General features: G+C 41.5%; 2 protein-coding genes across 2 annotated transcripts; one reads left to right on the plus strand and one right to left on the minus strand.

The window, feature by feature from the left end:
* Window positions 1-1,905: 1,905 nt before the first annotated feature.
* On the minus strand, window positions 1,906-24,348 carry LOC129843412 (NLR family CARD domain-containing protein 3-like). The gene is made up of 10 exons (XM_055912122.1): window positions 24,269-24,348; window positions 18,124-18,222; window positions 15,241-15,357; window positions 14,863-14,947; window positions 14,512-14,734; window positions 8,799-10,569; window positions 8,339-8,512; window positions 5,053-5,226; window positions 4,576-4,622; window positions 1,906-4,082 (listed from the first exon to the last, which is right to left on the minus strand). The coding sequence occupies exons 1-10, from the start codon at window positions 24,289-24,291 to the stop codon at window positions 3,553-3,555; spliced, it is 3,243 nt and encodes a 1,080-aa protein (XP_055768097.1). The 5' UTR covers window positions 24,292-24,348; the 3' UTR covers window positions 1,906-3,552.
* Window positions 12,422-14,230, plus strand: LOC129843408 (general transcription factor II-I repeat domain-containing protein 2B-like). The gene is made up of 2 exons (XM_055912117.1): window positions 12,422-13,818; window positions 13,947-14,230. Exons 1-2 carry the CDS (start codon window positions 12,638-12,640, stop codon window positions 13,951-13,953), a joined length of 1,188 nt encoding a protein of 395 aa, XP_055768092.1. The 5' UTR covers window positions 12,422-12,637; the 3' UTR covers window positions 13,954-14,230.
* Window positions 24,349-26,071: the final 1,723 nt, after the last annotated feature.

Here is a 26,071-nt window from a genome sequence, read left to right on the forward strand (position 1 = left end):
AGCAGAGAGAGACAGCAGAGAGAGAGAGCCGAGAGAGAGAGAGCAGAGTGAGAGAGAACAGAGAAGGCAGAGAGAGAGAGCAGAGAGAGAACAGAGAGTGCTGAGAGAGAAGAGAGAGCAGAGAGAGCGAGAGCAGAGAGAGCAGAGACTGAGATAGCAGAGAGAGATAGCAGGGAGAGCAGAGCAGAGAGAACAGAGACAGAGAGCAGAGAGAAAGAGCAGAGAGAGAGCAGAAGGCAGAGAGCAGAGAACATAGAGAGAACATAGAGAGAGCAGTGAGAGAGAAGAGAGGGAGAGAAAGCAGGGTGAGAGAGAGAGCAGAGAGAGACAGCAGAGAGAGCTGAGAGCAGAGAGAGCTGAGCGAGCTGAGCACAGAGAGAGCATAGAGAGAGAGCAGAGAGAGAGAGAGGGGAGAGGGCAGAGTGAGAGAGAGCAGAGAAGGCAGAGAGAGAGCAGAGAGAGAGCAGAGAAGGCAGAGAGAGAGCAGAGAGAGAAGAGGGCAGAGAGCAGAGGGAGAGAGAGAGCAGAGAACAGAGAGCAGAGCGAGAGAGCAGGCTGAGAAAGCAAAGAGAGAGTGAGAGAGCATAGAGTGAGAGCAGAGAGAGAGCAGAGAAAAGAGAGAGCAGGCTGAGAGAGCAGAGGGAGAGAGAGCAGGCTGAGAGAGCAGAGAGAGAGCAGGCTGAGAAAGCAAAGAGAGAGCAGAGAGGGCAGAGAGAACAGAGCAGAGGGAGAGAGAGCAGATAACAGAGAGAAGAGAGAGCAGAGAGATAGCAGGGAGAGCAGAGCAGAGAGAGCAGAGAACAGAGACAGAGAGCAGAGAGAAAGAGCAGAGAGAGAGCAGAAGGCAGAGAGAGCTGAGCACAGAGAGAGCATAGAGAGAGAGCAGAGAGAGAGGGGAGAGGGCAGAGTGAGAGAGCAGAGAAGGCAGAGAGAGAGCAGAAAGAGAACAGAGAAGGCAGAGAGAGAGCAGAGAAGGCAGAGAGAGCAGAGAGAACAGAGAAGGCAGAGAGAGCAGAGGGAGAGAGCAGAGAGAGAGAGCAGGCTGAGAAAGCAAAGAGAGAGCAGAGAGAAGAAAGAGGGCAGAGAGAGCAGAGAAAAGAGAGAGAGCAGAGAGAACAGAGCAGAAAGAGCAGAGAGAGAGAGAGCAGAGAGAAAGAGCAGAGAGGACAGAGAGACAGCAGAGTGAGAGAGCAGAGAGAGAACAGAGAGTGCTGAGAGAGAAGAGAGAGCAGAGTGAGAGAAAACAGAGAGGGCAGAGAGAGAGCAGAGCGAGAACACAGAGTGCTGAGAGAGAGCAAGCAGAGAGAGCAGAGCATAGAGAGCATAGAGAAAAGTGAGAGCAGAGAGAGATAGCAGGGAGAGAAGAGCAGAGAGAGGGAGAGACAGAGAGCAGATTGAAAAAGCAGAGAGAGAGCAGAGGGAGAGTAGAGAGAGCAGAGAGAGAGAACAGAGAGGGCAGAGAGAGAGAGCAGAGAGAATGCTGAGAGAGCAATAGAGAGCAGACTGATAAAGCAAAGAGAGAGTGAGAGAGCAGGGAGAGAGCAGAGAGCAGAAAAAAAGAGAGAACAGCAGAGCAGACAGAGAGCAGGCTGAGAGAGAAGAGAGAGCGAGAGAGAGCAGGGAGGGAGAGAGCAGAGTGAGAGATAGAGCAGAGAGAAGAGAGAGCAATAGAGAGCAGAGAGCAGGCTGAGAAATAAAAGAGAGTGAGAGAGCAGAGTGAGAGAGAACTCTGTTGCTATAGTAACCCTGCATCACAACACTCTGTTGTACAATTTGTTTAATTCAATTTCACATATTTAATTGTTTTGTATTTCATTTCATATTAGTTTCATGTTTCAACCAGTCGCAGGTTAACGTCAACCTGACAGAGGAAACGTAACATCAATAACCAAACTGTTTTCACAATTAAAATGCTTTTCTTGTTTCAAGTATGTTTTATTATGAAAAGTACAATATATCCTTGTATACTTGTACAACTATGGAGCGTATGTCCATATATAATTGTACAATTTGTTATTCAACATAAAAGACAACAAATGATCACATTGGTATTTTAACGGTGTTATTGTCACAATTATAGGAAGACATGCATGTGTGTGTGTGTGTGTGTGTGAGTGTCTAGTGTGTGTGTGTCCAGTGTGAGTGTGTGTGTGTGTGTGTCCAGTCTGTGTCTGTGAGTCCAGTGTGTGTGTGTGTGTGTGTGTCCAGCAGGTGTGTGTGTCCAGTGTGTGTGTGTGTTTTTTTGTTTGTCCAGTGTTTGTGTGTCCAGTGTGTGTGTGTTTGTCCAGTGTTTGTGTGTGTTTGTCCAGTGTGTGTGTGTGTGTTTGTCCAGTGTGTGCTTGTGTGTGTGTCTTTGCCCAGTGTGTGTGTGTGAGTTCAGTGTGTGTGAGTCCAGTGTGTGTGTGTGTCCAGTGTGTGTTTGTTTGTCCAGTGTGTGTGTGTGTGTGTGTCTTTGCCCAGTGTGTTTGTGTGTGTGTGTGTGTGTGTGTGTCCAGTGTGTGTCCAGTGTGTGTGTGTGTGTGTGTGTCCAGTCTGTGTGTGTCCAATGTGTGTGTGTGTTTGTTTGTCCAGTGTGTGTGTGTCCAGTGTGTGTCTGTGTGTGTCCAGTGTGTGTGTGTATGAGTCCAGCGTGTGTGTATGTGAGTCCAGTGTGTGTGTGTCCAGCAGGTGTGTGTGTCCAGTGTCTGTGTGAGTCCAGTGTGTGTGTGTTTGTGTCCAGTGTGTGTGTGTCCAGTGTGTGTGTGTGTTTGTGTGTGAGTCCAGTGTGTGTGTGTTTGTGTCCAGTGTGTGTGTGTCCAGTGTCTGTGTGAGTCCAGTGTGTGTGTGTGTATGTGTCCAGTGTGTGTGTGTGTCCAGTGTGTGTGTGTGTGTATGTGTCCAGTGTGTGTGTGTCCAGTGTGTGTGTGTGTGTCCAGTGTGTATGTGTGTGTGTGTCCAGTGTGTGTGTGTGTGTGTGTGTCCAGTGTGTGTGTGTGTGTGTCCAGTGTGTGTGTGTGTATGTGTCCAGTGTGTGTGTGTGTGTGTGTGTATGTGTCAAGTGTGTGTGTGTGTGCAGTGTGTGTGTGTCTGTCCAGTGTGTGTGTGTGTGTGTGTGTGTGTCCAGTGTGTGTGTGTGTGTGTGTGTGTCCAGTGTGTGTGTGTGTGTATGTGTCCAGTGTGTGTGTGTGAGTGTGTATGTGTGTGTGTCCAGTGTGTGTGAGTGTGTATGTGTGTGTGTCCAGTGTGTGTGTGTGTATGTGTCCAGTGTGTGTGTGTGTGTGTGTGTGTGTGTGTGTCAAGTGTGTGTGTGTGTACAGTGTGTCCAGTGTGTGTGTGTACAGTGTGTGTGTATGTGTCCAGTGAGTGTGAGTGTGAGTGTGTGTGTGTGTGTGTGTGTGTGTGAGTCCAGTGTGTGTGTGTGTGTGTGTGTTTGTGTGTGTGTGAGTCCAGTGTGTGTGTCCAGTGTGTATGTTTCTGTGTGTGTGTGTGTGTGTGTGTGTGTGTGAGTCCAGTGTGTGTGTGTGTGTGTGAGTCCAATGTGTGTGTGTGTGTGTGTGTGTGTGTGTCAGGTTATTATTTCAGGGTCACTGAGGAGTCTTCATAAACCCTAAAACCTGGATAGAGGGGCTCAGTGAATGTGGAGGTGAATGTGATCAGGTGTGTCAGTGTGTCAGAGGAGGCTCTATAGAAGGACAGAGTGCCGGCTGGCCAGTCCAGATACACTCCTACTCTGTGGGAGCTGGAGGAGGGGACGTCTATGCTAGTGTCATTATTATTGTGACTGGCAGTGTAACGGTTGTTATAGCAGGTCAGACTCCAGGACTTGTCATTGTATCCAAGACAACAGTCCTTAAGGTCTCCTCTCCTGCTGATTCCTTTATATGTCACTCCTATAACAGCCCCCATTATCCCACTCCACTCTGCCTCCCAGTAACAGCGCCCAGTCAGACCCTCTCTACACAGCACCTGTTCACAGTCCTCAAATCTCTCTGGGTGATCAGGATACGGCTGCTTCTCTCTCCTCCATGTCACCTTTCTGTTCTCCTCAGACAGAGAGAGGCGTCTGTTTACTGTGTTTGGGTCCAGTGTGAGATCACAGACATCTGATGGATGAAACCAGACACAATATTAGAAATCATCATCATTCACATTAGAATGTTAACTCACTTTTCACTAATTCATTTAATGTAGATGTTTCTAGGTATCAAAAGGAGAAATTAAGGTAACTTGAGACTTGTTGAATGATCATATGTTATACTGTATGGTAATATAAAACACACTTATTCCCATGAATTACACACACACACACACACACACACACACACACACACACACACACACACACACACACACACACACACACACACACACACACACACACACACACACACACACACACACACACACACACACACACACACACACACACTGTCAAAGCAACTCTTTGTAAACGTTGGTGTCCCTGATTTCTGCTTCTGTAGAACTACAGCTGATATTTAATATGACCAAGTCAGTAATGATGGTGGTCTTTGACTTTGACTTAACTTGAATTAAGACTTATTCTTAGTCATATTCTTCACAGCAGTCAACACTCACATTTTCTAAGGCCAGGTTTCATTCTGTTCTCTCCACCATGTTCCACACTGTAGCGATAAGCAGAAGAACAGACAGTCATTAAGGGATACACACACACACACATGGTCAAGCATTTGTGAAAATAATTGTCTGTTTGTGTCCAGTGTGTGTGTGTGTGTGTGTGTGTGTGTCCAGTGTTTGTGTGTGTGTCCAGTGTGTGTGTGTCCAGTGTTTGTGTGTGTGTCCAGTGTTTGTGTGTGTCCAATGTGTAAGTGTGTGACGTGTGTGACGTGTGTGACGTGTGTGTGTGTCCAATATACACACACACACACACACACACACACACACACACACACACACACACACACACACACACACACACACACACACACACACACACACACACCCTTGTCCAAGTGGTGGTCAGAATGTTTGTCTTAACCAGCCTGATAAGTCAAGCATGTCTGATATGAACATGGACATAAACCCTCTACATACTTGAGTTTCTCCAGTCTGCAGTGTGGATCCTCCAGTCCAGCAGAGAGCAGTCTGACTCCTGAGTCTCCTGGGTGATTGTAGCTCAGGTCCAGCTCTCTCAGGTGTGAGGGGTTTGACCTCAGAGCTGAGACCAGAGAAGCACAGCCTTCCTCTGTGACTAGACAGCCTGACAGCCTACAAAGAGTCAAATCATATTAAAATCACACTGCTATTCTTTGGTGGTGAAAATAGTGGCAGTATATTTTTTCAACATATTCAGATACAGTGTCCTGAAACCTGTCTTATCTATTCATAAATGAACGTATCATTATTAGAAATTACTAATTATCAAAGTATTGCCTGCAGATAGAAACATATATAGTACAAATATTTGAGTAGACTGACCAGACCAGTTTAAAAAGCAGCATCAGTCAAAAGACAGACAGTGAGGTATCAGATTTAGATTGTATTGAGTAAACAGTCCACACCATATCTATAATGACAGTGAGGTATCAGATTTAGATTGTATTGAGTAAACAGTCCACATCATATCTATAATGACAGTGAGGTATGAGATTTAGATTGTATTGAGTAAACAGTCCACATCATATCTATAATGACAGTGAGGTATCAGATTTAGATTGTATTTAGTAAACAGTCCACACCATATCTATAATGACAGTGAGGTATCAGATTTAGATTGTATTGAGTATACAGTCCACACCATATCTATTTTGACAGTGAGGTATCAGATTTAGATTGTATTGAGTAAACAGTCCACACCATATCTATAATGACAGTGAGGTATCAGATTTAGATTGTATTGAGTAAACAGTCCACACCATATCTATAATGACAGTGAGGTATCAGATTTAGATTGTATTGAGTAAACATTCCACACCATATCTATAATGACAGTGAGGTATCAGATTTAGATTGTATTGAGTAAACAGTCCACACCATATCTATAATGACAGTGAGGTATCAGATTTAGATTGTATTGAGTAAACAGTCCACACCATATCTATAATGACAGTGAGGTATCAGATTTAGATTGTATTGAGTATACAGTCCACACCATATCTATAATGACAGTGAGGTATCAGATTTAGATTGTATTGAGTATACAGTCCACACCATATCTATAATGACAGTGAAGCTAACATTTTAAATGTGGCTCTATACTCCAACATTTTGGATTTGAGATCAAATGTTTCATATGAGGTGACAGTATATAATGTCACCTTTTATTTGAGGATATTTAAATAATTATCAGTTTCACCAATTGGAAATGAAAGCACTTTATGTATCTAGTCCCCCCATACTTTGATAATTTGAAGTCGTAAATATTCTGATCAATTTACTTATAGTGTATTAAAGTAGTCAAATGTGTAGTATTTGGTTCCAAACTCATTGGTTGCATTCAACAAGTTAGTAGAATCACAGATATGGGACCAAATACTAAAAGTATGACTATTTTAATACAATATATGTGAATATGTCCAAATAATGAAGACTTCTTCAAATGGGAGACTACGGTGCCTTGCAGAGGTATTCATCCCCCTTGGTGTTGTTCCTATTTTGTTTCATTACAACATGTCATTTAAATAGATTATATTTGGATTTCATGTAATGGACAAACACAAAATAGTCCAAATTGGTCAAGAGAAATTTAAAAAAATAACTTCGTTAAAAAATAAAATTAAAAACTGAAAAGTGGTGTGTGAATATGTATTCACCCCCTTTGCTATGAAGCCCCTAAATAAGATCTGGTGCAACCAATTACCTTCAGAAGTCACATAATTAGTTAAATAAAGTCCACCTGTGTGCAATCTAAGTGTCACATGATCTGTCACATGACCTCAGTGTATATACACCTGTTCTGCAAGGCCCCAGAGTCTACAACTCCACTAAGCAAGGGACACCACCAAGCAAGCGGCACCATGAAGACCAAGGAGCTCTCCAAACAGGTCAGGGACAAAGTTGAGGAGAAGTACAGATCAGGGTTTGGTTATAAAAAAATATCTGAAACTTTGAAAATCCCACGGAGCACCTTTAAATCCATTATTAAAAAATTGAAAGAATATGGCACCACAACAAACCTGCCAAGAGAGGGAAAACTCACGAACCAGGCAAGGAGGGCATTAATCAGAGAGGAAACAAAGAGACCAAAGATAACCCTGAAGGAGCTGCAAAGCTCCACAGCAGAGATTGGAGTATCTGTCCATAGGACCACTTTAAGCCGTACACTCCACAGAGCTGGGCTTTACGGAAGTGTGGCCAGAAGAAAAATACAAACACGTTTGGCGTTCGCCACAAGGCACGTGGGAGACTCCCAAAACATATGGAAGAAGGTACTCTGGTCAGATGAGACTAAAATTGAGCTTTATGGCCATCAAGGAAAACGCTATGTCTGGCGCAAACCCAACACCTCTCATCACCCCGAGAACACCATCCCCACAGTGAAGCATGGTGGTGGCAGCATCATGCTGTGGGGATGTTTTTCATCGGCAGGGACTGGGAAACTGGTTAGAATTGAAGGAATGATGGATGGAGCTAAATACAGGGAAAGTCTTGAGGGAAACCTGTTTCAGTCTTCCAGAGATTTTGAGACTGCTAAAGCAACACTCGAGTGGTTAAAAGGGAAAAATGTAAATGTCTTGTAATGGTCAAGTCAAAGCATAGACCTCAATCCAATTGAGAATCTGTGGAATGACTTTCAGATTGCGGTACACCAGCGGAGCCCATCCAACTTGAAGGAGCTGGAGCAGTTTTGCCTTGAAAAATGTTCAAACATCCCAGTGGCTAAATGTGCCAAGCTTATAGAGACATACCCCAAAAGACTTGCAACTGTAATTGCTACAAAAGGTGGTTCTACAAAGTATTGACTTTGGGGGTGAATAGTTATGTACACTCAAGTTGTTTTCTTTTTTATTTATTGGTTGTTTAACAATAAAAAATATTATGCATCTTCAAAGTGGTAGGCATGTTGTGTAAATCAACTGATACAAACCCCAAAACATCTATTTTAATTACAGTTTTTTAGGCAACAAAATAGGAAAAATGCCAAGGGGGGTGAAAAGTTTTGCAAGCCACTGTACAAACATAAATATGAAAGGTGACATTCTGTACTGTCATCTAATATGAAACATTATATCTCAAATCCAAAATGCTGGAGCATAGAACCAAATTTAAAACTGTGAGCTTCACTGTCCAAACACATATGGTGTGGACTATGTGTGTCTGGTAAACACATGTGGATCTGGTGAACAGTTATCACTTGTTGACCAACTATAGGAATACTGACCTCAGAGTCTCCAGTTTACAGTGGGGATTCCCCAGTACAGCAGAGAGCAGCTTCACTCCTGAATCCTTCAGGTCATTGTTACTCAGGTCCAGCTCTCTCAGGTGTGAGGGGTTTGACCTCAGAACTGAGACCAGAGAAGCACAGCCTTCCTCTGTCACTCCACAGCCTGACAGCCTGACAAAGAGATCATCATGACTTCACAAACACACTGTTAATTTAACACGAGTAGTGTAGAAGGACAATGGCAGATGCATTTGGTTAATTATCCAAAACAACATATAGATTCATCTTCCATCTCCTAGAACTATGTGGTCATATTGTTATACTAATGTGAAAATCAATGCATTTATTTAATATATTTTTCAATATAATATTATATACATATTATAATACATCATTTTCTCTAAACTGGATAATGCTTCCTGATGGTTAGTTCTGATATGTCATTTTATTTACTCACAGAGCAGCTCTGGAGGCTTTGACCACTGGCAGCAGCCTCAGAAGACCTTCCTCTGATCTGGAGTATTTCTTCAGGTCAAACACATCCAGCTCCTTTTCTGAAGTCAGCAACACAAAGACCAGAGCTGACCACTGTGCAGGTGACAGTTTGGGTTTTGAGAGACTTCCTGATCTCAGGTAGCTTTGGATCTCCTCCACTAGAGAATGGTCATTCAGTTCATTCAGACAGTGGAACAGATTGATGCTCCTCTCTGGAGAGGGATTCTCCCCGATCTTCTCCTTGATGTACTTGACTGTTTCTTCATGGGATTTTGAGCTGTTTCTTGTCTTTGTCAGTAGACCTCGTAAGTGCTTCTGATTGGACTCCAGTGAGAGGCCCAGAAGGAAGCGGAGGAAAAGGTCCAGGTTTCCCGTCTCACTTTGTAAGGCTTTATCCACAGCACTCTTGTAGACAGTAACTTCAGGCTCGTCGTTTGTTTGCAGTTTGTCCATTAGATTCTCATTGTTGTTGATGAATGAGAGGAACACATATACAGCAGCCAGAAACTCCTGAATGCTCAGATGAACAAAGCAGTACACCTTGTCCCGGTACAGCCCACATTCCTCTTTAAAGAGCTGTGTGCACAATCCTGAGTACACTGAGGCTTCATTGACATCAATGCCAGCCTCTTTCAGGTCTTCTTCATAGAAAATCAGATTGCCATTCACAAGCTGTTGAAAAGCCAGTTTTCCCAGTGACAGAATGCTCTCTTTATTCCAGTGTGGACCTGTCTCTTCATTCCCAAGATACTTTTCATTCTTCTGTTTGGTATGAAACTCCACAAGGTGTGTGTACATCTCAGTCAGAGTCTTGGGCATCTCTTCTCTCTTATGTTTCAGCATGTGTTCAAGGACTGTTGCAGAAATCCAACAGAAGACTGGAATGTGGCACATGATGTGGAGGCTCCTTGATGTCTTTATGTGTGAGATGATTCTGCTGGCCAGGTCCTCATCACTGAATCTCTTCCTGAAGTACTCCTCCTTCTGTGGGTCATTGAACCCTCGTACCTCTGTCACCTGGTGAACACACCCTGAAGGAATCTTATTGGCTGCTGCAGGTCGGGTAGTTATCCAGAGGAGAGCAGAGGGAAGCAGATTTCCCTTGATGAGATTTGTCAGCAGAACATCCACTGAGGTTGACTTTGTGACGTCCCAACAGATCTTGTTCTTCTGGAAGTCTAGGGGCAGTCGGCACTCATCCAGACCATCAAAGATGAACAGAACTTTGTACTTGTTGTAGATGGAGATTCCTGATTGTTTGGTTTCCATTGAGAAGTGATTGAGGAGTTCAATGAAAGTGTGTTTGTCCTCTTTCATCAAATTCAGCTCCCGGAAAGGGAATGAAAATACAAATTGGACATCCTGATTTGCTTTTCCTTCAGACCAGTCCAGAATGAACTTCTGCACAGAGACTGTTTTTCCAATGCCAGCGACTCCCTTTGTCAGCACAGTTCTGATATGTTTGTCATGTCCAGTTAAGGGTTTGAAGATGTCGTTACATTTGATTGCAGTCTCTGGTCTTGCTTGTTTCCTGGTTGTTGTCTCAATCTGTCTCAGCTCATGTTCATTATTGACCTCTCCTGTTCCACCCTCTGTGATGTAGAGCTCTGTGTATATCTTATTGAGAAGTGTTGGTTTTCCTTGTTCAGCGATCCCCTCAAATACACATTGAAACTTCTTCTTTAGATTAGATTTGAGTTCACGTTGGCAAATCACAGCAAGCTCATCTGAATCTAGAAATAACACAGAGGATATTAATATTACGTCTGTTTTAATGACTACAGTATTGTAGGACTGTTATAAAGTTTTAAATTATAATCATTTATTCTCTTAACTGACTGTATACATGTGTAAATGTTTTCATAATGCATTACAGACTGGTGTGACTGATTATATTATTATTGGTATTATTGATGGTATTATTAATGTTGTCTCTCTGTCTCTAAATTAATCACCACAACACATCCCTGCTGCTACTTGATGAGGTCACTGGGTGTTGTGTTAAGGCTAGAGGTCAACCGAATAATCGGAATGGCCGATTAATTAGGGACGATTTCAAGTTTTCATAACAATCGGAAATCGGTATTTTTGGACACCGATTTTGCAGATGTTTTTCTATTTTTTTTATTTTTTACACCTTTATTTAACAAGTCAGTTAAGAACACATTCTTATTTTCAATGACGGCCTAGGAACGGTGGGTTAACTGCCTCGTTCAGGGGCAGAATGACAGATTTTCACCTTATCAGCTCGAGGGATCCAATCTTGCAACCTTCAGGTTAACTAGTTCAATGCAATAACGACCTGCCTGCCTCTCGTTGCACTCCACAAGGAGACTGCCTGTTACGCGAATGCAGTAAGCCAAGGTAAGTTGCTAGCTAGTATTAAACGTATCTTATAAAAAACAATCAATCATAATCACTAGTTAACTACACATGGTTGATGATATTACTAGATATTATCTAGCGTGTCCTGCTAGATAATATATATAATCTGACTGAGCATACAAGCATACAAGTATCTAAGTATCTAAGTATCTGACTGAGCGGTGGTAGGCAGAAGCAGGAGCGTAAACATTCATTCAAACAGCACTTTCGTGCGTTTTGCCAGCACCTCTTCGTTGTGCGTCAAGCATCGCACTGTTTATGACTTCAAGCCTATCAACTCCCGAGATGAGGCTGGTGTAACCGATGTGAAATGGCTGGCTAGTTAGCGCGCGCTAATAGCGTTTCAAACGTCACTCGCTCTGAGACTTGGAGTAGTTGTTCCCCTTGCTCTGCATGGGTAACGCTGCTTCGAGGGTGGCTGTTGTCGTTGTGTTCCTGGTTCGAGCCCAGGGAGGAGCGAGGAGAGGGACGGAAGCTATACTGCTACACTGGCAATACTAAAGTGCCTATAAGAACATCCAATAGTCAAAGGTTAATGAAATACAAATGGTATAGAGCACATGTGTCAAACTCAAGGCCCGCGGGCCAGATGTGGCCCGCCAGGTCATTTTATGTGGCCCGCGAGAGCTTAAAAGTTGAGTGTCTAAAAATAAATACCAAAAAATAAATTAAGAGCGTGCTTTGACCAAAAACTACATTCCCACAATGCCTTTCGACTACGCTAGCCACGGCAGTGTCCATGCCAACGAGTGGAATTGAGATATAAATAATGATCCCAAAATGTCCAGAAAGAGAAAAGTTGATGCAGACGGAAGACTGTTTCAAGAAAGATGGGAAGGCGAATACTTGTTTGCGCTTCAAGGAGAAAGACCGGTATGTCTTTTGTGTTACGAGGCGGTGTCGGTTGTCAAAGAGTACAATCTGCGTCGACATTTTGACACCAAACACGGAGCTAAGTACGCTAAAGCTAGCCTTCAAGAAAAGCAACAAATTGCCCAAGAATTAAAAGGCAAACTGCGGTCGCAGCAGAGTTTGTTCATGAAATCCACAGCCAAAAACGAGGCCGCGGTGAAAGCTAGCTTCATTGTGGCTGAAGAAATCGCCCACGCTTCCAAGTCTTTTTCAGAGGGAGCGTTTTTGAAGCAGTGCATGGTGAAGGTCTGTGAGCAGGTGTGTCCCGACCAGTTACAGACGTTTAAAAATGTCAGTTTATCAAGAAACACCATCGTCGACCGAGTGAAGGAACTAGCAGAAAATCTTACAACACAGCTGGCCGAGGAGACACGCAGCTACACAGCTTTTTCATTAGCTGTTGATGAAAGCACAGATAACACGGACACAGCGCAGTTATCAATTTTTATTAGAGGCGTAAAGTCGGACCTCTCTATCACTGAGGAGCTGTTGGATGTGGCTGCAATGCATGGGACCACGACGGGACAGAACATTTTTGATGCGGTAGAGAAGTCCGTAAGTAAAAATGCATTGCAGTGGGAAAACTTGGTAGGATTAACTACAGACGGTGCACCGGCAATGTGTGGAGGAAAAGTGGGCTTGGTTGGACTAATGAAGGGGAAAATGCAAAAAATGAACTGTCACACGCCTTTGATAACGTATCATTGCATTATCCATCAAGAAGCTTTGTGTGGGAAGGTGCTGGGGATGGAGGACATTGTGACCACAGTCATGAAAACAGTGAACTTCATTCGGGCGCGTGGCCTGAATCACCGTCAGTTCCAGCAGTTTTTGCTGGAGATGGGCTCGGAACACGGGGATGTGCTGTACCATACAGAAGTGCGGTGGCTGAGTAGGAGCAAAGTCCTCAAGCGATTTTTCGAGCTCAGGAAAGACATTGCTCTTTTTATGCAGAGTAAAGGAAAACTCATGTCTGAACTATCAGATCCAAAGTGGATGTGTGACTTTGCTGTGTTGTGTGACATAACCGACCATCTCGCCCAGCTGAATCAGAAGCTGCAGGGACGCAAACAAGTCATCACGCAGATGTCCGACACGATCACGGCTTTCCAGCGTAAATTGGACTTATGGATGTGGCAAGTGAAACAGGACAATCTTGTTCACTTTCCTGTTTGTCAGAGCATGTCAGCCTCATTTCCCGAGACTTTTTCATGTGCTCAGTTGGCTACCAAACTGAGCTGGTTAAAGACTGAGTTTGATCGGCGCTTCTCTGACTTCAGAGCACAACAGTCTGGCTTTGACATCTTTGCCAATCCTTTCACCACCGATGTCTGCACTGCACCCCAACACCTTCAGATGGAGCTAATTGAGCTTCAAAGCGACAGTGGCCTGAGAGCAAAGTTTCAGGATGCTACAATCCAGGACTTTTACCGTCTGCTGCCTCCTGGTTTGATGCCACAGCTTCGACTTCATGCTGCCCGTGTTCTGTCCATGTTTGGGAGCACCTATCTGTGCGAACAGTTTTTTTCCATAATGAATCTGAACAAAAACAAGCACAGATCACGCCTCACGGATGACAACCTCCATGCTGTTCTACGCATTGCCTCAGCACAGGACCTAAAACCAGACATTGACACACTGGTAACGGGAAAACGGTGTCAGACATCTGGTCAGAAAACACACAGGCAAGCATTTTTTTTTTTAAACTTAATTAAAATATAATAAAATGTAATTCAACCAAGAAGAAGAACAGTTAAACTGTGTGCAATTTAATGATTGTGCTTGCATTTTGTTTTGTGTTTATCATTTTCAGAACATGATCAATCGATAGTAGAGAGAGAATCCACTTGGTGTGTTCAAGGACAGGCAGCATCTCCTCATCAAAGACTAACCGAAAAACTTGACCAATATAGTTGTGAACTGAGTCAACCTTTATTTTGGTATTTTTAGTTGATTACATATTATTTATGTGTAGCTGCTGTAGTAATTATTTAATGTTTGCAGGTTTATGTGTGTATGCAGACAAATTGTTGTCATCAAACCATCAGTTGGGTGCACGGCTGTGTGCAGCCTTTTTTTGTAAAATGCATTAAATACATTAAATGTATTATATTAAGTTAAAATAAGTGTTCATTCAGTATTGTTGTAATTGTAATTATTACAAATACATTTTTTTTTAAATTGGCCGATTAATCGGTATCGGCTTTTTTGGTCGTCCAATAATCGGTATCGGTATCTGCGTTGAAAAATCATAATCGGTCGACCTCTAGTTAAGGCTGCTACAATATCATTGAGTTACACAGCTACTTTAGCTGTACTTTAGCTACAGCTTTTAAATGTTATAAAACAGCATTCAACATGAGGCAGACAGATCTTACATTTCTCCAGTGTGTCAGCAAGCTCCTTCTGGTTCATTTTCCTCAGGACGTGCAGTGTGATCTTCAGAGCCCCCTCTCTGGCACTGCTCTCCTGCTTCTCATCTTCAGCATCCACCACTTCCTGCTTCTGACTCTCAAAGCCTTCTGGGAGTTCTGGACTAAGAATCCTCTTGAACTTATTCAGCTCGTTCTTCACAAATGTCATAATATTCTCTTCAAGCATCTGGAATAAATTAAGTAAATGAGTTAAGCAAGAGAATAAATGTTTCTCATTAACACATTAATGAATGATTGACAGATCAACTTTATTTGAGGTAAACAAAAACAAATGTACATAACAGGACCACATACACTGAATATGGAGGCCAGGTCTGTTTGATGACTCTGGGAAGACTGACCACTGAGAATCTCTGACTCTGATCTCTCCTGTTGGTTTCTGTGGACAAAACATGAGATTACATCTCCTCATCCAGGGAGTACACACACACACACACACACACACACACACACACACACACACACACACACACACACACACACACACACACACACACACACAGGGGGGGAATGTTGTGTTTGTTTAATATTGTTTTAGGACTATGAAAATGGACAAAAGGATTAGCCTATGGATTATGAAAACAACAAAAATAAATGGGAAAATGGGAGAGGAGAAATGACTAGAGACAGTGTTGTTTAACTCACTGACCATGACCCATGAGTTCTTCTTACCTTTGTTCAGTAGAAAAGTCTCCCTCTCTAAAGGTTAGAGGTAGTTCCATAGACCTGTCACTCTTCATGGACACACAGCTCGGTACAGGGGAGGCTGGTCTCTCCTGCTTGATTGGGCTTCAACACAACAGAGACAAACATTACATCTCTCATCTACTCTGAGCTCAGATGGGGAAACAGAAGAAGAGTTTCATTCCAAAAAGCTATATATCCATTTTCAGAAATGTTCGTAAATTAGCTTTTGTTGTATAAAGAAGTTATGTTTATGTTAAGTTATGTTTTTTGCTAAATGAGGAGATGGCACGTGGGTACCTGCTTCTATAAGCCAATGAGGAGATGGCACGTGGGTACCTGCTTCTATAAGCCAATGAGGAGATGGCACGTGGGTACCTTCTTCTATAAACCAATGAGGAGATGGCACGTGGATACCTGCTTCTATAAACCAATGAGATGGCACGTGGGTACCTGCTTCTATAAACCAATGAGGAGATGGCACGTGGATACCTGCTTCTATAAACCAATGAGGAGATGGCACGTGGGTACCTGCTTCTATAAACCAATGAGGAGATGGCATGTGGGTACCTGCTTCTATAAACCAATGAGATGCAGCGCGAATTGCGTCACAAATAGAACTGACTTCTAGACGCTCGTTGGCGCGCGCGAGCAGTGTGTCATTTTTAATAACGAAATTCATTTAGCGACTCGAGCGTTGTAGTCAGCCCCGCTAAAAGGCTGGTGTCGTTACTCTGCCTTCTCCAGGGGCATGTTGAGGTAAATTTACTAACCGGGAGGGTTGAATTATGTAATTTATTGGTGGGCTGGAAGACGCACTCTTGTCTTTTCTATTCCGAGGTTGTTTACTCGCAATATCAGATATTAAGATGTTTTTTATAATGAATGTTTACTGAGGTTGAGGCTCTGAATAGTGATTATTTACCCGGTGTACAATACCTGCTATTGAGGCGCCCTGAAAATAATATTCAAAAGATCGGTCCTTGGACACAGAGGGGTTAAACACTAAAGTTACCGTCCATCTAGTAAAGAGAGGAGAACCGGACAGAGGTAGCCAGCATCCCTCCGTCAACGAGAGAATGATGTATTGTTAGCTAAGTTAACTAGGATGCTGCTGGTATAGTAGCTAGCTAGCTTACCTAGCTGGTCGTTCTGTACCTCGTCTCGATGAAAATGACGAATCCGGTGAACCACAGAATGAAACAAGGACAGAGAGTGAAAATTATCTGGCTACACTCATACTGTCCCTGACCGTAAAGAAAAAAGCAAATTGAACAATAAACTTCGGTGTCTCAAAACTGTAGTGAACTCCGTCGTTATTCCCCAAGATCACCTCAGACAACTCTGCGCGTAACCGGACAATATGCTTGGCGCCACACCGAACGGGGACGCGGACAGTTCTGTACGGGGACGCGGACAGTTCCAGGACGCGGACATGAGCAGTGCAACACAATCAACTAAACCCAGTCTTTACAGTGGGTTACATTAGTAATATTCATTTTATTATTATGTAAAACAAACATTCAGTGTTTTTTATAACAATATTTTGAGATCTGGGCCCATATTGCCAAAGTGTCTCAGAGTAGAAAATTGGTCGTATAAGTGCTGAGAATAAAGACATTTTACACTTATTGGTATAAATTAAAGCTATGCATGAAGTCTCTAGTCCCACCTAGTCGGCAGATATTTAGGACACCTCGTGAGCTGTCCTAAGTAGTTAAGAGTTAACAGCAGGTGTCTTGATAATACTATAGAATAATGCAGTTAGTCAGTGGTTCCTGCGCCACATGTAATTGCTTTGTAGTAGTTAAAAATAATGTTTTATATTTCTATATGATCAATCCATTAATAATATAGACCTACATGCAACAGTATGTCTTGTGCTTTTGGCAATGATTTATGTATAATAATTATGTATCACAAGTGATACCATGTATGTCTGCATAGCATTTTGTCTTCATTTTGGCAGATTAACTCATGCTTATTTCTGAAGAGAAACTCAGGTTGGAGTTGGAGCTGTGACCGAAAGGTGGCTGGTTCGAATCCCTGGCCGGTGCTGGAAAATACAGGTGGAATTGATCTGACCACTGGAGAGCTGCTGGGTTCACATCCTCAAAACATTCACCTTTCGTTGATCAGAACTCTAGAGGTTCTTCTTCACTGAACCCAAAAATATATTTAACTTTTAGTGATTCCATATATTAAGGAAGTGATAGCCTTTTTGGTTCTATAAGGAAACGTATTTTCTAAACATGTTTTTCTTTTGATTATTTAATTATCTACATCATGTTATTTCAAGTTCTCCCTTTGGAGCACAACATCATGTTGTTAAATAATAATCCTAAATTGGGCATTGCTATAAAATGGGCAATTGAAGGCATCTAGGGCGTAATATGTGTTCAATGAATATGAACATTGTATGCAACGTTGTAGGCAACATTATTGGCAAGGGACTTGATGCTACTATTCCAAAGCTATTTAGAGTTGTTAAACGGGTGTGAAGAGTGTGTTGATATAACGGTAATATTGTCAAAATTCTGCTTGTAACAACCATCAGAATTGGTTAAAACAATATGCATTCCATTATATTAGTCAATAATTAAGAGTAGGCAAAGTGGTCGTGTCGTGTGAAAATTCTATCAAATGTCTTACATTGCAACGAGTACAGTCAGGGTGCCGTGGAACCCCTGCAGTACCTCCACAGACCCCGGATTGAGAACCCCTGCAGTACCTCCACAGACCCCGGATTGAGAACCCCTGATTTAGCAGATGCTCTTATCCAGAGAGATTTACAGTAAGTGCATCCATCTTAAAATAGCTATTTATTTTGGAAATAAACGTAATAAATTCTTCATAAAATTGTCATCTTACCTCTTAGCTTTGGTGTCATGTTCCCCAGAGAGATGCATTTTAGAGGCAGGGCCCCCCTCCTCTCTCTCCACAGAGAGACTCATTTTAGAGCACTGACCCCTAAACAGAGATCCAGCATGTTGGTTGTGGTTAACACAGTGACAACTAATTATTGAATGTCAATTGTTATCATTTATTCATTAACTCTTTGAGATAAAAAAATATTTACTAACAGACATATCGAAACAGTCAGGTTATCTCCATGGTAACTGTCAATAATAATAAGTCACTGTTTGTTAAGGTAATTAAAGACAGTACAGCAACACAAGGCCATGTCTCACACTTACTTAGGGCTAGGCCCCTTTTTTCTTAATTTCCGCCTGAATGACGTGCCCAAAGTAAACTGCCTGTTGCTCAGGCCCTGAAGGCAGGATAAGCAAATAATTGGTACCATTGGAAAGAAAACACTTTGAAATTTGTAGAAATTTAAAAATAATGTAGGAGAATATAACATAATAGATATGGTAGGAGAAAACCCAAAGGAAAACCAACCTGATATTTGTTTTTTGAGAGCCTGTGCGCTTACAATGGAAAGTATAGGGGCATACTGAATTCTAGCTCCCAGAATGCAATTCCTATGGCTTCCACAGGGTGTCAGCAGTCTATGTTCAAGGTTTTAGGCAGGACGCACCTGCTAAATTCGGTTTCCTATTGAACATACTTCTTTCCGTAAGAAATATTAGAGTTTGATTATATTTTAGGGTATCTGAGGATTAAATAGAAACTTATTTTGACTTGTTGAAACAAAGTTTAGTGGCAGATTTTTGGATTCCTTTCTCTGCATGTTGAACGAGTTGATTACTCAAATCGATGGCACCAACTAAACTGACTTACTGAGATATAAAGAATGATTTTATAATTATTTTTTTATCTAACAAAACGATACTACATGTTATAGCTGGGACCCTTTGGATGACAAATCAGAGGAAGATTTTTCAAAAAGTAAGTGAATATTTAATCGCTATTTGTGAATTTATGAAACCTGTGCCGGTGGAAACATATTTTGTGGGGAGTCATCCTCAAAAAATCGCATAGCATGTTTTCGCTGTAATAGCTACTGTAAATCAGATAGTGCAGTTAGATTAACAAGAATTTAAGCTTTCAACCGATATAAGACACTTGTATGTACCTAAATGTTTAATATCCATCATTTTTATGATTATTTATTTGAATTGCGCGCCCACCAATTTCACCAGAAGTTGTTCCGCTAGCGGGACGCCTAGCCCACACAATAATATATATATATATATATATATATATATATATATATATATTCTATATATATATATTCTATATATATATATTCTATATATATATATATATATTCAATATATATTCAATATATATTCAATATATGTGTCACGTTCGTCGTAATGTGGAAGAGAGGACCAAGGCGCAGCGTGATAACAATACATCTTCTATTTATTAAACAAACCGAAGAACACTTAAACAAACTATGCAAAACAACAAACGAACGTGAAGCTATATATTAAACAAGTGCAGACACAGGCAACTTACATATAGACAATAACCCACGAAATACCCAACGGAATATGGCTGCCTAAATATGGTTCCCAATCAGAGACAACGATAAACAGCTGCCTCTCATTGAGAACCAATCTAGGCAACCATAGACATACAAACACCTAGACTAGTAAAACACCCCATAAACATACAAAACCCCTAGACAAACCAAAACACATAAATCCCCCATGTCACACCCTGACCTAACCAAAATAATAAAGGAAACAAAGATAACTCAGGGCGTGACAATATGCTAAAGAGGACGCCCGGCAATGATCTCTAGTGTCCCCAGATGGTACTAGTTGATCGGAACTTGGTCCCCAGATGACGCCAAATAAGAAGTTTCCTCTTGGGTCCCCACATTGTTCACCTTCCCAGTCCCCACAATGTCATCTACCCTTATTTCAATGAATCAATTACATTTAAAGGGGTGTATTCATTATAGGTTTATTTTAGATTATTTGATGTTTTCATCTTGTCTCTAGGTTGTCAGGAAAGTGGTGTCCCCAGAATGTGGTGTGAGAACAGGTGTCCCAAGTAGGTGATATAAACACGTATTTGTGTATGTCAATAATAATAATAAGTCACTGTTTGTTAAGGTAGTTCTAGACAGTACAGCAACACAAGGCCAGGCCTCACAATTATTTGTATTCACTAACAGTAGGCTATTTAATGTCTTTCAATCTGTTTTTTTTTTTAAACGTATCTGAGAATGTAGACAGAAGGGCAAAAACGGTCATGATTGATCGAAGGGGGAAATCTTTGATCCATTCATAAAGTTTTTTTGCATCAAGTAAGAGAGTTTATATTATGTAAAGTAGGCTAGGTTATAATGTATAGTAGAGGTTTGTTAGTGATATGCAGATCAAGGTCTATACCTCAGATATAGCCTACATATCATAGATGACCAGTCTAAACCTGTTCAGATCAGTTCACACTCTTAATGATCGGCTATGAAAAGCCAACTGAAAATTATTCATGATTATTATTTGACCATGCTTGTCACTTATGAATATTTTGAAAATCTTGGCATAGTTCTGTTATAATCTCCACCCGGCACAGCCAGAAGAGGACTGGCCACCCCTCATAGCCTGGTTCCTCTCTAGGTTTCTTCCTAGGTTTTGGCCTTTCTAGGGAGTTTTTCCTAGCCACCGTGCTCCTACACCTGCATTGCTTGCTGTTTGGGGTTTTAGGCTGGGTTTCTGTACAGCACTTCGAGATATTAGCTGATGTACGAAGGGCTATATAAAATAAATTTGATTTGATTTGACATAGTGTTATAGTCCTACCAGTAGCAGGACAGAGAATGTACTGTATATAACCTACATATCATAGATGACCAGTCTAAACCTGTTCAGGTCAGTTCACATAATGTTATAGGCCTACCAGTAGCAGGACAGAGAATGTACTGTATATAACCTACATATCATAGATGACCAGTCTAAACCTGTTCAGGTCAGTTCACATAATGTTAAAGTCCTTCCAGTAGCAGGACAGAGCATGTACACTAAATATACAAAAGTATGTGGACACCCCTTTCAAATTAGTGGATTCGGCAATTTCAGCCACACCCGTTGCTAACAGGTGTATAAAATCGAGCAGACAGCCATGCAATCTCCATAGACAAACATTGTAGAACGACCGATACTGAAGAGCTCAGTGACTTTCAACGTGGCACCATCAATTGTAAGTGCTGTTATTGTGAAGGGGAAACGTCTAGGAGCAACAACGGCTCAACCGTGAAGTGGTAGGCCACACAAGCTCACAGAACGGGCCCGCCGAGTGAGGAAGCGCATAAAAATGGTCTGTCCTCGGTTGCAACACTCACTACTGAGTTCCAAACTGCAACGTCAGCAAAATAACTGTTCGTCGGGAGCTTCATGAAATCAGTTTCCATGACAGAGCAGCCGCACACAAGATCACCATGTTCAATGCCAAGCATCGGCTTGAGTGATGTAAAGCTCACCGCCATTGGACTCTGGAGCAGTGGAAACGTGGTCTTTAGAGTTATGAATCACGCTTCACCATCTGGCAGTCCGACAGAAGAATCTGGGTTTGGCGGATGCCTCGAAAACGCTACCTGCCCGAATGCATAGTGCCAACTGTAAAGTTTGGTGGAGGAGGAATAATGGTCTGGTGCTGTTTTTCATGGTTCGGGCCTCTTAGTTCCAGTGAAGGGAAGTCTGAACGCTACAGCATAAAATAACATTCTAGACAATTCTAGTGTTCCAACTTTGTGGCAACAGTTTGGGGAAGTACCTTTCCTGTTTCAGCATGACAATGTCCCCGTGCAGAAAGCGAGGTCCATACAGAAATGGCTTGTCGAGATCGGTGTGGATGAACTTGACTGGCCTGCACAGAGCCCTGACCTCAGCCCCATCGAACACCTTTGGGATGAATTGGAATGCCGATTGCGAGCCAGGCCTAATCACCCAACATCAGTGCCCGACCTCCCTAATGCTCTTGTGGCTGAATGGAAGCAAGTCCCCGCAGCAATGTTCCTACATCTAGTGGAAAGCCTTCCCAGAAGAGTGGAGGCTGTTATAGCAGCAAAGGGGGAACAACTCCATATGAATGCCTATGATTTTGGAATGAGATGTTCGACTAGCAGGTGTCCACATTTTGGTAATGTAGTGTATAAAGCCTAATCTAAATCAAATCAAATCAGATCAAATGTTATTGGTCACAATGTCTGAGCGGCATAGACTAGGATACAGTAGAATAGTATAGAATACAGTATATACATATGAGATGAGTAATGCATAGACTAATGTTCCAGTAGAATAGTATAGAATACAGTACATACATATGAGATGAGTAATGCATAGACTAAGATACAGTAGAATAGTATAGAATACAGTATATACATATGAGATGAGTAATGCATAGACTAAGATACAGTAGAATAGTATAGAATACAGTATATACATATGAGATGAGTAATGCCAGATATTTATAGCCTGGGCCAGATACTTTTCACAACATTTCCAACAGAGACCATCAGGTTGGTCGGCATGATTAGTGATCATACTGTAGCTCAAACCTACTGTGACTGTTGAATGTCTGACGACGACCGAACTTTATAATAGTTTGTAGCCTACCTACCAGAATCTGCCCGTCTTTCCTTCAAATCAACACATGTATCTGTCTTCTAATGCAGTGGTGTAAAGTACTTCAGTAAAAATACTTTAAAGTACTACTTAAGTAGTTTTTTGGGGGGTATCTGTACTTTACTATTTATATTTTTAACAACTTTTACTTTTACTTCACTACATTCATAAAGAAAATGATGTACTTTTTACTCCATACATTTTCACTGACACCAAAAGTACTCGTCACATTTTGAATGCTTAGCAGGACAGGAAAATGGTCCAATTCACACACTTATCAAGAGAACATTCCCGGTCATCCCTACTGCCTCTGATCTGGCAGACTCATTAAACAGAGAACATCCCTGGTCATCCCTACTGCCTCTGACCTGGTGGACTCACTAAACACAAATGTTTTGTTTTTAAATGACGTCTGAGTGTTGGAGTGTGACCCTGGCTATCCGTAAATTAAAATAACAAGAAAATTGTGCCGTCTGGTTTGCTTAATAAAATTAATTTTAAATTATTACTACTTTATTTTTACTTTTGATGCTTAAGTATATTTTAGCAATTACATTTACTTTTGATACTTAATTATATTTAAAACCAAATACTTTTAGACTTTTACTGAAGTAGTATTTTACTGTGTGACTTTCACTTTTACTTGAGTCATGTTCTATGAAGGAATCTTTCCTTTTACTCCAGTTTGAGAACTGAGTTCTGTTTCCACCACTGTTCTAACGTTCCATATGAGACACAGTTTCAACAGACATTCTGGAACTGCGTCGGGTACAAAGTTACTTTACATTTCATATCAGGAAACAAAGTAACGGTCACTGGGGGAATTCGTTTTGTATTGCCCGGCTCCCCGGGTGAGAATAATTTGCGCATTTAATACCATTCCATTGGTCCTTAAAATAAATGTCCACTCAGCTGTAGCACCGGGCCATGCAAAACGAACTTCCCACTGTCGCAGCGCACTGAGACACAGAGTTCTAAACCCAGACGCGTTTCTTCAAGACATCTCTCTTACATTATTTTTGATAAACATATAATTTACTTGAAACCAAGTTTAGCTGTGTTTTTTTCCTCCAAAATGTGAGTTACTGTCGGACTTTAATAATTATAAACAGGCCTACAAACCAAAAGGTTTTAATTTGAGAATGTTCATTTGTATGCCTCAAATATTAAACTGTCTTAAAATATTTGATGATTAGTTGAATCAGGTGTGTAAGTGCTGGTAAGAACAAAAGGATTGAGAAACCCTGAGATAAACATAAAACCATATAATTGAAAAGCTCCTCCACCATATTTAACAGACGTTTTACTGATAACATTTCGGCCTTCTGATTAGTTTCCACTTTGAAAACTGCTGTCTGTCAGCAACTCGGCTCAAGTAGCAGTTCTACCAACTAGTAATATCTCATTACAGGTATTCATTATCTTACTCTGTCCTTTAGAATAAACTATTGTTCAAAGATAGAGATTCTCACCTCTTTTTTCTTCTTCTCTCCATATTGCGTTTTCTACTCTGTCGTCGCAAAATGGACCCTCTAAAATAGAACAGCTTTACTTTCTGTTTCAGCTCAGCTGTCTCCCCACCCTGATAATAAAGTGTTTTATTGGTATCTTCCACTAGATGGCAGTAAACACATGCTGTAACTAGACTTTACAACTATGTGTTCTGTTTCATACAGGTGGTGTCCCAGAGGAGGAGTGATGTTCTAGGATCAGGTCCCCTTCTCCATGTATTCTGATTCCTTATGATCTAGGATCAGGTCCTCCTCTCCATGTAATCTGATTCATTATGATCTAAAAGGCTAAACTGATCCTAGATCAGCTCTCCTACTCTATGAATACTGTCACAAGTGACTCCTCAAGATGAGGCTCATGATTTATAAAAGTTATATTCTTTAAAAGAGCCTTTGGGGGATTTTTGAGATCAGGTCCCCCTCTCCATGTAATCTGATTCATTATGATCTAGGATCAGGTCTCTCCTCTCCATATAATCTGATTCATTATGATCTAGGATCAGGTCCCCCCTCTCTCCATGTAATCTGATTCATTATGATCTAGGATCAGGTCCCCTCTCCATGTAATCTGATTCATTATGATATAGGATCAGGTCCTCCTCTCCATGTAATCTGATTCATTATGATCTAGGATCAGGTCCTCCTCTCCATGTAATCTGATTCATTATGATCTAGGATCAGGTTCCCCTGTCCATGTAATCTGATTCATTATGATCTAGGATCAGGTCCCTCCTCTCCATGTAATCTGATTCATTATGATCTAAAAGGCTAAACTGATCCTAGATCAGCTCTCCTACTCTTTATGAATACTGTCACAGGTGACTCTTCAAGATGAGGATCATGATTTGTAAAACAAGCTTTATTCATTAAAAATAAATTAATAACTTTCGGCAATGTCTTCAGTAACCGAGTATTCCAGGCACTCTCTTTTTATGAACCAGTTGCTATTAAATAAAGAACATACTGCTTTATAGATCCCAACCTGACAAACAATTGTTTGGGCCTTACTTTGAGCACTTGTACTGGGCCTCCATTGAGTCTCCATGTGTCAAGCAGTACAGAGAAACGCCCTCTAGATGACAGCAGAGGCTCTTGGATCTACCCTGTCTAACCACTGGGCCTCCATTGAGTCTCCATGTGTCAAGCAGTACAGAGAAACACCCTCTAGATGACAGCAGAGGCTCTTGGATCTACCCTGTCTAACCACCAGTTTAGTGACCTTGTTCCATCAATATGTCCATACTACTTCACAACTGATTTGAGGTCTTGACCAGCAATGTCCCATTGGGCTCAACCAAGCCGAGAGTGAGGTTCTAGAAAGAGGACTGACTTTCATTCCAACTCCTAAACAGATCATTTTGAATATTAAACAGATTTTCCTCATATACTATTTCCAAACCCCTCACATTGGGAACCTCAGTTGGAGTCAGTGTCAGAAACTATACAGACTCTTATACGTAGGGATGTGGCTTCCTTTTCACAATTCAGAAGCATTTATTATTTTAATCAAGCTCTAGAAACATTGAACATCAATCAGAATATAGTGATGAAACCAGCAGATAAGGGGCTCAGATTGTTGTAATGGATAAAGTGAATATCTTCTTGAAGCCAATAGACAATAGGATCATGTTAAACACTATGTTCCATTGTTCCACTCAACACAACCAGAAAACACAAAGATGAATCCAGGAGATAAACTGTATGAGGATAAGTACATTACAGATAAACAGATGGTCTGTCTATTAGGGCCTGATTCTCCAAGGC

This window comes from Salvelinus fontinalis, unplaced genomic scaffold, assembly GCF_029448725.1.
Source record: "Salvelinus fontinalis isolate EN_2023a unplaced genomic scaffold, ASM2944872v1 scaffold_0132, whole genome shotgun sequence".
In the NCBI taxonomy this organism is placed as follows: Eukaryota; Metazoa; Chordata; class Actinopteri; order Salmoniformes; family Salmonidae; genus Salvelinus; species Salvelinus fontinalis.